We start from the raw sequence: 13186 nt of genomic DNA, 5'->3' as shown, positions 1-13186 counted from the left end.
TTTGTATACAAACAACAGAGTGAGGTTTCGTTTTTGTTTTCTCTTTCTCTGTTGAAGTGACTAATGTAGTTAAAAATTCCAAGAATCAGTACTGTACAGAGGAGAAATTACAGCTAACGTCTCTTAAACAGTACTTTTTTTTCAAAGTAGAGAAGCAGTACATCTTATTTAAATGCACTTTCTATCATCGAGATAGTTCAGCAAGGAAATACCAAAGAGATTTAAATCATTCATTATACTAAATATCTGAAAGGGGAAAAAAAAAACCAATGAAGTAGAACACAGTATTAATAAAGGTAAAATAAAATGAATAAAATAAAATGAACATTGTAAAAGCCTCAAATTATGACATCTAGTTAAAATCCAAATATAATGGACCATCATCATATGTATTCTTGGAGTTCTAATTCTTATCAGTCTTCTTGCATGAAAGATTACCTTGCACTAATACACCAGTGGCATTTCTAATATTAAATTCATTCAGACAGGAACATGATCCAAACTACCTTTTATCAAATTCCTGTCCAGAATCAATGTTGTAACTAAATGTCAAAATAATCATAATCAGTGAATTATAAAACAATTTAAACTAGCAACCAAAATTGATTCATTATCAAAAATACGAAGAAACTGGCTGAGATAAAGCAGACCAAGTACTGAGTTGTTGTTGTTTTTTTAATTGCATGACTGAGGTAGTAAGATGTCTTTCAGAAAATCTTAATGAAGCAACTTAAATTCTTCATGATGTGACTATTTGACAACTTGGGGCAAACAGGCTACAGCAAAATTTGAAAAGCAGAATATTTACACAATCCCAGAAGATTTATATTAACAGAATTATTCTTAAATGTAGCCAAAACATATTCCATTACTATCACTATATCATTTTAAGACATTAACAGACAATATAATATTCTCTTTCTACTAAATAATTTAGTGAAAAGAGGAAACCCTCAGACATCACAGCTGCAATGCAAGGCCCCTTCAGGCAACTTAGATAAAGCTGGAGGACGGCATGAGAAAGAGGTACTCAAGTCTTTACTGAAATTTGGTGTGGAAAAAGAAAATAAAAAGTGAATCCCTCAACAAGTTACACCTGCAATCTGACTCTACCTGTGGCAGAAGGCAGTTCATATCATTTTAAAACGTATCTTAAATGGAATATAGAGCAAATTCACTCTTCGATTTATTTAAAACAAGTCATTTAACTTGCCAAGGTACTTTCCAATAAAACCAGGCAACATATATATAATACTGTGCTCTCTCATGACTAAAATTTAATCTGCATGACTAAAGGCCAACAGAAAGGAAACAGTTAAACAGAATAAGCTTAAGAGGAAAATCTCATTTTTAAGAATACTGTTTTAAAAACAGGTGAATCACCATATTGTACATGTGAAACTAATAGAACACTATATATTACGCTAGAATTAAATTTTTTTTAAAAAGACTGTGATTGTTTTCTAGTCAACCTTTCTTGACTATTGTTAATCCGGGAAGCATTTCAGGTTTTCTGATTACAGAATCCTGACTCCTTGATGATACAGGGCAGGGGTCAGCAAACTACACAGGTCAAATCCATCCTGCACCTGTTTTGTAAATCATCAGGTTTTATTGGAACACAGCCACACTCATTTATTTGCATAGTCATGGCTGTTTTCATGTTAAAATGGCAAAGCTGAACAGTTATGAGCAAAGACTAAATTATTATTTACCTGTATCTTCTGGTCATTTACAAAAAAAAATTGTTGACCCTTGATCTAGAAGAATCTCTAAATCAGTGGGTCTCAATGGAAGTACTACTGGCATTTAGGATGGAACAAGTCTTCATTGTACAGAGTCGTCCTTTGCTGTGTACAACAGTGAGCATTTCTAGTTCCCAACCAGGATCTGGCCCCACACCCCAATCAACGTAACAGAAAATTTTCATTTTAAACATTCCTTGTAGACAGCACCATCCCACCACATTGAGTATCTTCTGACTTAGACAAAAATGATATCACATAAGCCAAATCCAGCCAACCAAAATGTTTTGTGTGATTCAACAGTTTTTATAAAATGTATGAGCCTAAATTCCTTTAGCTCAGGAAGAGCAAACTCCTTTTTTTGGTAAACAAAGACAGGAACTATATGGCTAGTGCGTGAAATATTTACTATCCGGCCTTTTACAGAAAAAGTTTGCCAACATTTGCTTTACACAATCCTCAGTACTCCCTATTTAATTATACTCAATTATTTTATTTACATAAACAGTCCTCTGTAGACATTTGCATGAGACCCCTGCATGGGTCAATCTTTCCTGCTATACTTCTCCTTTCTATACTATGTCGCTAATAATAAGCAAAATTGGATTATAAGGTATAATACTGGGTTTTAAGCATTCCCCAAAGAATAAGTAAAAATGTTCTGAATATATAGTGCCTAAAGATCTGAAATAAGTTTAGCTTTACATTATTTAACTTGAATTTCATATTAAGAAAGTATGAATGAATTATTAGGAATAGCTAAATAGATTAAAGCTTCAGATTTTCATAGTCATCTCTGATAATAAAAATTACCATAGGAAAAAAAATCACCATATTAAAAAATGTATGTTAAACAACCCTACTAGAATATTTCAAATCAAATGAAAACATAACAGTAAAAGATAAAAAGCTCCATAAGAACGACTCATTGATTCATACTTACTCCTTCATTTCTTTGGACGGGGAATTACATGCAGGAAGGAATGCTGCTGGGCTACTTAGTTTATCCAGTGTACATGCTGTTCCTATGGCTCGTACCACTAACCCAGATTCACCTTCCAGATCAAAACACTGTAAGTACCCAACGACTGCATTTCCTCTCATTTCAAGCACTTTCAAGCCGATCTTCCTCTGCAGTTCACCTGCAAAAAAAGGGAAGAAAATTCATTCTGCTTTAGATCTTCACATTACATAATATAAAGCTGGATATGGTAGCAATAAAAAAAGTCAAAAAATCATAGATTTTTAGAACTTGAAAAGAACCTAAAAGATTATCTGCTCTAGCCTCCTAATTTCAGGGAGGTAAGACATTAACTAGTTGCATTTTACAGATGCAGCAAAATTAAGATTCACTCATTCATGCATTCATTTACCAAATAATTTCTGGTTGTGTACTATGTGCCTGGCATTCTTTCTTTCTTCTAAGTGCTAGAAATACAGAGGTAAACAAAAAAGATATATTATTTAATAGATTAAATGACATTATATATTATAGTAAGTATAAATATATTTATAGTGATTTATAAATATTAAAGTATAATTGATATATTTTTAATATGATATGTGTTTATATTTTATATTTAAAAACAAATTTATTATATATAAATATAACATTTATATTTATTAAATATAACATTTATACTCATTTATTGTCTGATATACATATGTGAATATACATACATACATATATACACACACATGTACATATACATCTTAAATGAAAAACAAGTTCTTAAAAAAAAAAAAAGAAAAGTAATGGGGTAAGAATGGCAGGAAGAAGTACATGGAGCTAAAACATGTTGTCAGAGAAGAACTATGAAAAGGAAACAAAAAACATTAGAGAGATTACCTAAACTCTGACTATAAATAAATGCTAGAGGAAGGAAAACCAGAACCCTTGCTCAGGGTTCTTTCCACTATGCCACTTCGTGAGCACAAATTCCTTTTACTGCCTAGTTAAGAAGGAAATATAAGCTTCTGGTTCAGATTTCCTCTTATAAGATGTCAACGTGGTACATTCAGAAAGATTGGGCAAGGGTAGAGAATCAGTCATATGCAATTCATAGCCTTCACTGTAAAATTTCACATAGCATGTCAAAAGGAAGTGAAAATTTAACAGTATTAAGTAAATCAGTAATGAAGTTATTTCTTTTAAATACCTGACATTAAAGAAATGAGTCTCTGTCTGGCCTCATTTGATGCCCTTGGTGTACGAATTCGATCAATCCATTGATATTCTGGGTCTTCATTGACCACAAGCTCTTCTACAAAACCATGAATTATTACAGCTCTATAGCACTTTGGAATAGATGTTGCTGTTGAAAGAAACTGTCTATTATGCTTCTATTTATAACAACGTTAAATTCAGTTTTTAAAAAAATGTACAATTAAATTCTTACCTTTTGGATACATAATACAAGAACACATTTACTGTGTTAATTTCAATGTAATTATAATAGTCATACTTCCAATCAGTCTTCTAAATTCCATATTGTTCTTAGAAATAATCATTTTCTTTAATTAAGACCTCTTGTTTTTCACATAGTAAAAACAGTAGATATAAGTTATATTTTTATAATTTGGAAAACAGCCAGAGACAACCTTAGATAGCATTCAATACAAAGTTTAAAAAACCAAAATGAATGTCAGCTAGGTAATCATTGTATAAATAGGTACAGAGTGGGTAATAAATACAAAAAACTTTATTCAAGGCCCTCTGAAAAAGTTCTTCCTTACAACATACAGTGCAACATCAAAAGTCAAAACCATCACCTTTCTGACAATCTGAGGAGTCATACAACCCTGCAATTTCCAATAATCTTTTTTTTTTAAGATTTTATTTATTTATTTGACAGAGAGAGACACAGCAAGAGGGGGAATACAAGTAGAGGGAGTGGGAGAGGGAGAAGCAGGCTTCCCACCAAACAGGGAGCCTGACACAGGCCTCGATCCCAGAACCCCGGGACAGCGACCCAAGCCGAAGGCAGACGCTCAACAACTGAGCCACCCAGGTGCCCCTCCAATAATCTATGGCCATATGGCCAACTGGTACAGTAGTCACTATACTATTTAACAAACTCATTTAATATAAATAATACCAAATGTCGTTAGATTTAAAATAAGATCTAATTAGATCCAAAAAAGGGATAACCTAAAGAAAAAAAGCAAAACAATTTTTTTTTAAAAAAAAAAAGGGAGAACCTAAGAACACCTATCCCAAATTAGTCTCCTAAAATAGATATCCATGCCTTAAAGCTAACTCAACTACTTAGGAGTTTTCAACCCAATTAATCCAGGCTGGCTGTGACTGCCTACATCTGCTCAATGCCAGCCCATATTTCATGGCACTTGAGGGACTATATCTGTAGATGATACCTATTTAATTTTGGATAGCATCACAATGTTTGGTTATAGTGCTCAGCTCTTACTTTAACAATGTCTTATACTATAATACCACTGGAGGAGAGCATGACTGGCTCAGTAGTAGAGCGTACGACACTTGGATCTCAGGACTGTGGGTTTGAGCCCCACATTGGATGTAGAGATTACTTAAAAACAAAATCTTTAAAAAAAAAATCAATAAAAATAAAGGTAAAAAAATAAAATACCACTGGATCTTTCTTTTTTGACAGTTACACAAAGTTTAATATAGTCATATCTTCTAGGGGCGCCTGGGTGGTTCAGTGGGTTAATGCCTCTGCCTTCAGCTCAGGTCATGATCCCAGGGTCCTGGGATCAAGCCCCACATCGGGCTTTCTGCTCAGCGGGGAGCTTGCTTCCCTCTCTCTCTCTGCCTGCCTCTCTGTCTACTTGTGATCTCTGTCTGTCAAATAAATAAATAAAATTAAAAATATATATATATAGTCATATCTTCTACACATTAACAAAGCAACTTGTTCTAATTTGTAAAAGAAAATTTTAATTGGCAATATTCATCACTGTGAAATTAATAAGATAAATATGGGAAATTACTTTAGAGCTTGTTTTTCACAGAGATTGACCTACTGGTAGAAGAGGAAAACCTCTGGGGTACCTGGGTGTTCCCTTCAGTTAAGGGTCCAACTCTTGGTTTCTGCTCAGATCATGACCTCATGGGTCCTGAGATCAAGCCCCAAATCAGGCTCCTTGCTTAGTGTGGACTCTGCTTGAAGATTCTCTCCCTCTGCCTCTATCCCCATCTGCATGTTCCCCTTTCTCTCAAAAAAATAAATCTTTAAAAAAAAAAAAAAGCTGTAAGCTTCTCCATAAGTTGCTGTCTGATAATAATGCTTTTTAAGACTACTGCAGACTTCTACAAAATATACCTGTCCACCCACCACAAATGGCTCCATATCTGTATTACCTAGTACAGATGGTATTAGATGGTCTATCTGAATTAAGTCTGATTATATAACTTAACACATGTAGCCTCATCAAGTTTGTTTTCCCAACTGTAGATATTAGAGAGCATAGGATTTGTTTTCATTGATTGTGAAAGTATAAGTCCATCTCCCCCTACGTTGTTGCTGACTACTGATAACCACCTGACATCAAGGTAGCACAGGCTACTGTTCAGATATAGTGCATCACTTAACTCTTTATAATATCATGCTTACATATACACAATGCAACAAGGCAGTGATTTTTCCTTCAGCATGTGGCCTAGATGAACTGCAGACTACTCCTATTCACCATATGGTATAGGTAAGTTTGGGTATATTCCCTTAGTTTTTTGGTTTTCAGTTAGGACTGTAGCAAATGCTATCACATTTTGCATTTCCAGACCACAGTCACTCCGATCTCATTTCTGTAAGGATGAATTAATTTTTAGCATTCCTGTAAAACAGATCACACCCTCATTTTCAAACTTGTTTCCAGTCATTCTTAGATATTTCAGAGTTGTATTATTACACAGTTCTTTTGCAATCAATTCTCACCTTCAGGCCCAATATTACTAACATAAGATTTAAGTAAAAAAGATTAAGCTGTTTGATTAATACATGGATTCTTTGTTGAAATTCTGGAAAAAATCCAAAATCTTCACCAGTCATTCTACCAGCAGTAAGCAACTGTTACCAGCAATGTTTAGTGTGATTTCTTCCAGAGTCTGGAGTAGGGGCTAGAGTATAAGCCAGAGTAGGGTCAGGAAGGGTGGTCTCCTTCCTGCTGCTCCACAAACTCCTCCAACCTTGTAGTCATGATAACCATGTACACCTCGTGCCCCAATGGACTATTCTAACAAAAATTTCTAAGAACTTGTAAGAAAGATTTCATTCACTTTAAAATCAAATAGTCCCCAGAGCTACAGTAATTGTTTCTGAAAAATGGACAATTCTCTCTTAGGTATTAAAACCAAAGTATAATAGGTTTTCCATTAGCTTTCTGAAGTATTAATTTGATTAACTATATTTGACAATTAAATTCCCTGTTAAACGTGAAATAAAATGCATTTACTTACTGCAAAAGAATTTGACTCCACACGATGATTGCCTAAATCGATTTAAATCATTGAAGAGGTCTACTTTGACAATTACATTGATTTCCCCACGAATACCTAAAATTTCAAAAGGAAGATCAAGTTTTTACCTTAACAAAATAAAGCACAATTAAATAATCCAGCAAATGAATGTCAACTTGTGATTTTAAAATAACATCAATTATAATAGCAATGCTAATACTTTCCTAATTATTTTTACTCTAAGTAGTTTATTACATATTCTGAAGTACATATACACACTAGAAAATGAGTAAGTCTCTACTTATTTGAATCAAAGGAGCCACATTTGAATTGATGACAACAATAATGATGGTAACATCTGAGCACAGATAATGTTCTAAATGCCTTACGTGTAGTATCTCATAGATCTCACACCAACCCAGTAAGGTAATTTCTGTAGTATACCATCCTCATGTTATAGAGGAAAACATTAAAGTTTAATGAAAGTTAAACAATTTGCATAGTGTCAATAACTAGTTAAGTAGTACAGCTAAGATTAGAAGTCTGATCTTAAATGGTCTTAACAACAAATGAAGAATATGATTTAACACAAAACCTTTATTCTTTTCAATGAATATATTAAGTTAAAATGAGCTAAGAAATTCCAAAAATAAGGGTTTTTCAGAATATGCCCTAATAAATAAAAATGACCCGGTCTCTATTCCTAACAATTACTAAATATTTTTACTGGACTTTCCTGATTACATGTCAATCAAATTCAGTTACTGAAGGCCTTCTAAGAAGAGTGACCTACTCTTCTTAGAGTGACCTACTCTTCATCAATGAGATGATGTTCTTAACAAAGGGTCCATAAACATTAAACCAAATATAAACAGCATTTAATATAAAATATTTATATATATTATATATAAATATATATTTTTATATATATAAAATATATAAATATCATTCATTCATTCATACTGCTATTGCCTTTAATATAAGCTAAGCTAACTCTGATTATTTCTCCAGTGGTGTGTTTTATTGGTAATACACTACTGGATTTTATTTTCTGACTACAAGAATAATACACTTATATTATAAAAAATACAGAATAAAGCAAAAGAGCAAAAACAGGATTGTAGTTCAGAAATAAATCTATCCAAGAATAAACATTTTAGTGGAATACCTGCATGCTCAGTTAGTTAAGCGTCCAATTCTTGGTTTTAGCTCAGGTCATCACCTCGGGGTCCTGAGATGGAGCCCCATAGGGCTCTGTGCTCAGCAGGGAGTCTGCTTGAGATTCTCTCCCTCTGCCCCTCCTCATATTCTCTCTCTCCCTCCTCTATTTTTTATTTTTAAAAAAATAAATCTTTTTTAAAAAATAACATTTTATCATGTATTCTGCCAATTTATCATATGATATCACATATATGCAATTCTTTTCTTTCTAAACAAATATGTAATCATCCTATAGTAGTAATGTTTTATAATCTGAATTTTACAAAATTTTACAATTTTGCTATGCCATTCTACTCTAAAAAATGCATTTTGATCAGGCTGAACAATTCATGATCTATATATGCTCTAACTTATCTAGGTAAATCTTCTTTTCCAATTTATTTTAGCATTGTAAATATTAATAAATAATAATAGAATGTATCACAATAAATATACGTTTACATAAATCTGTTTATTATAATAAACTACTATCAACAGAATTGCCAGGTCAAAAATGAAAAATAGGCAGAAAGATGCTAGACTATAGAGAGAAACATTTGCCAGTTCCTTATGGGTCCATTTGCCATTCTAAAAAGATGGCACATTTTCAGGCTGACAGTTCTCAAACTTTCTGATGTCAGAAACACTTTATAATCTCAAAAATTATTGAGAACTTCAAGGAGTTTTTGTTTATATGTATCATGTCAGTATTTACCATGTTATAATCAAAATTAAAAGTGAGAGGGACACTTTGATGGCTCAGTCGGTTGGGCCTCTGACTTCAGCTCAGGTCATGATATCAGGGTCCTGGGATCATACTCCCCGCTCAGTGGGGAGTCTGTTTCTCCTCCCTTTGCTCCACCCCCTGCTCATTCTCTCCCTCTCCCTCTCTCTCTCAAATAAATAAAATCTTTTTAAAAATTTTAAAATTAAAGATTAGGGGTGCCTGGTTGGCTCAGTGGGATAAAGCCTCTGCCTCTGGCTCAGGTCGTGATTCCAGTGTCCTAGGATCGAGCTCCGTATTGGGCTCTCTGCTCAGCAGGGAGCCTGCTTCCCTTCCTCTCTCTCTGCCTGCCTCTCTGCCTACTTGTGATCTCTGTCTGTCAAATAAATAAATAAAATCTTTTTTAAAAAAAATTCAATCAAATTAAATTAAAGATTAAAAATTAAATTGAAAATGAAAATGAAAGCTGGGAATTTTAAAAAGTAATTACTTAATACTATAAACATTTTTATAAAAATAACTAATTTTGAAAAACAAAAAACTAGTAATGAGAATAGCACTTACATTTTTTTTAGTTCTCTATAATGTTTAGCTTCATGGAATACAGTTAGATTCTATTTCTGGTCTGTATTCAATGTGCAGTGATATCATATATCATGAAAACTCCAGAAAATTCCACTGTACATTTGTAAGATGATTTTTAAATCATGCATTTATTTTCTTTATTGTACAAATTTAGCAGGGATTACTTCAAATTATGTTCAGAAAAATAACAATTTCACCAACAATACTTTGTGACTCTCTATTAAAAGGAAAATATCTTGGGATGCCTGGGTGGCTCAGTTGGTTAGGCAGCTGCCTTCGGCTCGGGTCATGATCCCAGCATCCTGGGATCGAGTCCCACATCGGTCTCCTTGCTCGGCAGGGAGCCCGCTTCTCCCTCTGACTCTGCCTGCCACTCTGTCTGCCTGTGCTCGCGTTCTCTCTCTCTGACAAATAAATAAATAAAATCTTTAAAAATATATATATATCTCTTACATATACATCTTTTAAAACCACAAATGTAGCACAGAAGTCCCTATGGATAATTTTTAATAATCATGATATATTTTCTTAAAATATACTCCTTACCATGTATGGTATCATATATTGGAAACCATCCTGAGATGACTGTTGCAGCCTCACTGTAGAGTAAGGGATCAATATCAATGTACACTTTACCAATGGCATCATTTGCACTATAAGTATCATGGTCAAGAACTGTGATCTGTAGAGGTTCATCCTGTAAATCTTCATCATCCACCTGAAAGTATACCTTAAAATTAAATCTTTTTATTTTTCAATCTTCATTACCATAAATATACATATATACCAAATGTAAAAGATGACTTACTTATAGAAAAAAAACAACACAGATTTATCTCTAAGCACAAAGGTAAAGGAATTCACACACACACACACAAGTTATAATCCCTTTTTCTATAAAAGATGCCAAATTTCTAAGGAAAAAAAGTATAGTTTGGGGCACCTGTGGGGCTCAGTTGGTTGGTATCCAACTCTTGATCTTAGCTCAGGTCTTGATCTCAGCACCATGAGTTGAGGCCATGTTGGGCTGCATGTTTAAATTCTTTTTCTACATTTTATTCTGTGCCAGGCCCGTGCTTAATTTCTGTTTCTACATACAATCCTGTGTTTTACTACTCTACATATAATATCCAGCAAAAATGCTTAAAGAACGTCATAACAGGGTCCATACATTATCTACAGGAGAGCAAAGATGCTAATGAGCACCATGATACCATCATTTATTTCTAAAGACAATTTCCCAGAATAAAACTGTAGGAAAACTAACATATTATTGGTAAAAAAAAAAAAAAAAAACAAAAACAAACAAAACTAAAGCTCATGAACTAAGTAAGTGAAATAAATGTACTCTCTCCTTTTACTTACTATCAATTACTTATCACATGCCAAGCACTGGCTAAAAATGGACTACAATGGAGAATGCAGTGAACTAAATGTTTCTGTCCCCTGAAGATCTGTATATGGAAGTCCCAATCCCCAATACGATGATATTTGGAGATGAGGTCTTTGGGAGGTAATTAGGTCATACAGGTGGAATCCTTGCGAACGGGATTGGGATCCTTGCAAGTGAAGATGAGGAGAGAGGATCTCTCTCCCTGTTATGTAAGGACACAGCAAAAAGATCACTATCTACAAGCCAGATAGAGGGACCTCAGCAAAATAAAACCATGATGGTACTCTGTCTCAGAGTTCTCAGCATCCAGAAATGTCAGAATAAAAGGCTATTGTTTAAGCCACCCACTCTATGGTATTCTGTTACAGCAAGCCAAACTGACTAAGGCAAAGAATGAGGCAAAAAAAGATTTCTCCCTTTGGAAGACATGTTCATTATTTTGGCTGCCATCCTCCGGATACCATATAATCCTCTAATTTGCCAGTACTCCTCATCAAATGTGGTGGCTAGATGGAACACAATATTACAGATATCTGTAAGGATGGAATACAAAGGGATTATTGTTTCCTGCAACTAAAATACTATACTTTTTGAATGCAGTCTACAAATGTTTGTTGTTACAGCACATATACCACATTGTTCATTAAGACAGAGTTTGTAGGGGCGCCTGGGTGGCTCAGTGGGTTAAAGCCGCTGCCTTCGGCTCAGGTCATGATCCCAGGGTCCTGGGATCGAGCCCCACATCGGGCTCTCTGCTCAGCAGGGAGCCTGCTTCTTCCTCTCTCTCTGCCTGCCTCTCTGCCTACTTGTGATCTCTGCCTGTCAAATAAATAAATAAAATCTTTAAAAAAAAAAATTAAAAAAAAAAAAGACAGAGTTTGTAGTACACTAAAATCTCTATTTTCCTTACATATGCTCTGGTCAAGTGGTATCTCTACAAACCATATACTCTGGTTAATTTTTTAAACTTAATTATGAAATATTATGCCTTTCCCCATTCCATTTAATTTCTTGTTGATTTTAGACTAAATGCCTTTCCCCATTCCATTTAATTTCTTGTTGATTTTAGACTAACAATCTAACCGCTGAAGATTATTTTAAGAATTAAAGTACAAGAAGGAATTATTATTGATATCACTGATATAATAATGTGACTGGATGATTTGCTTTCAAAAAGGGGCTACCTCTCAATAAGAGAGACATAATTAAAAATTTATGGATGAAATTGCATAATATTTTGAATTTGCCTTAAAATATTCCTGTTGGGGCTCAGTCAGTTAAGTGTCTACCTTCGGCTCAGGTCATGATCCCAGGGTCCTGGGATAGAGCCCCATGTGCAGGGAGCCCACTTCTCCCTCTCCTTATGCTGCCACTCTGCCTACTTGTGCTCTCTCTCTATCAAATAACTAAAAACCTTAAAAAAAAATATTCCTGTCACCCCACCCTCCAAGTAGGGGGTGATGTAACAGGTAAAACAAGAACAGCAGAATGTATAGGTAACCTGCCTATGGATAGGCAACCTGCCTACTTTTATGCATATTTGAAAATTTCAATAGTGTAATGTTAAAATAATAGTTCTTATTTCCAATCCATTCTGAACCATATGTCATCAATGGCATTCCATATTACGGTATTCCCTATATATAGTAAAAGGGAAAGAGTCATAAACTAACCCATGAACCACTGCCCCAAACACATCCCTCCAATTTTCACCTCCATTAATAACATTTTTTGTGTACACTTATTTAACTACCTATACATTTACCTATGAGAACCCTTATCTTATGTACTTGTAAATTAAGGTATTCCTTCCCTGACACTATAGGGCTCCATTAGAACTAAATGACTAGAATTGTTTATGATATATATAGCTAGCTAATAATATAAATAATCTGAAGAGAGAAACTCAGAAATTAATTTTAATAAGGTAATTAAGGATATTTCATAGATTTAATTGAGCCAATATCAAATCATGAAAAATTATAAAGTAAGACTTTCTCATAAATGTTTTAAGTGCTTAAAAATGTTAATTACACAGCAATATGTCCAGATAAAAGACAAAATTTCCCACCCTCCTTCATAACTACTGAGATATAAGCATA

The 13186-nt window shown here is 34.0% G+C and overlaps 1 protein-coding gene and 1 pseudogene across 20 annotated transcripts in view; both read right to left on the bottom strand.

Moving 5' to 3' along the window:
- C2CD5 (C2 calcium dependent domain containing 5) overlaps nucleotides 1-13186 on the bottom strand; it is a 109098-nt gene that overhangs the window by 68789 nt on the left and 27123 nt on the right. For all 20 annotated transcript variants that reach the window (XM_044228439.1, XM_044228447.1, XM_044228444.1 and 17 more), the window contains exons 4-7: nucleotides 10238-10409; nucleotides 7183-7278; nucleotides 3905-4060; nucleotides 2689-2887 (exon numbers count right to left, since the gene is read on the bottom strand). In XM_044228439.1, the coding sequence (XP_044084374.1) occupies nucleotides 2689-2887; nucleotides 3905-4060; nucleotides 7183-7278; nucleotides 10238-10409 (623 nt within the window). The remainder of the gene's footprint in view (nucleotides 1-2688; nucleotides 2888-3904; nucleotides 4061-7182; nucleotides 7279-10237; nucleotides 10410-13186) is intronic.
- On the bottom strand, nucleotides 4871-6932 carry LOC122892271 (annotated as a pseudogene).

This window comes from Neovison vison, chromosome 12 (genome assembly GCF_020171115.1).
Source record: "Neovison vison isolate M4711 chromosome 12, ASM_NN_V1, whole genome shotgun sequence".
In the NCBI taxonomy this organism is placed as follows: domain Eukaryota; kingdom Metazoa; phylum Chordata; class Mammalia; order Carnivora; family Mustelidae; genus Neogale; species Neogale vison.
This window is presented reverse-complemented; position numbering and strand designations above follow the sequence as displayed.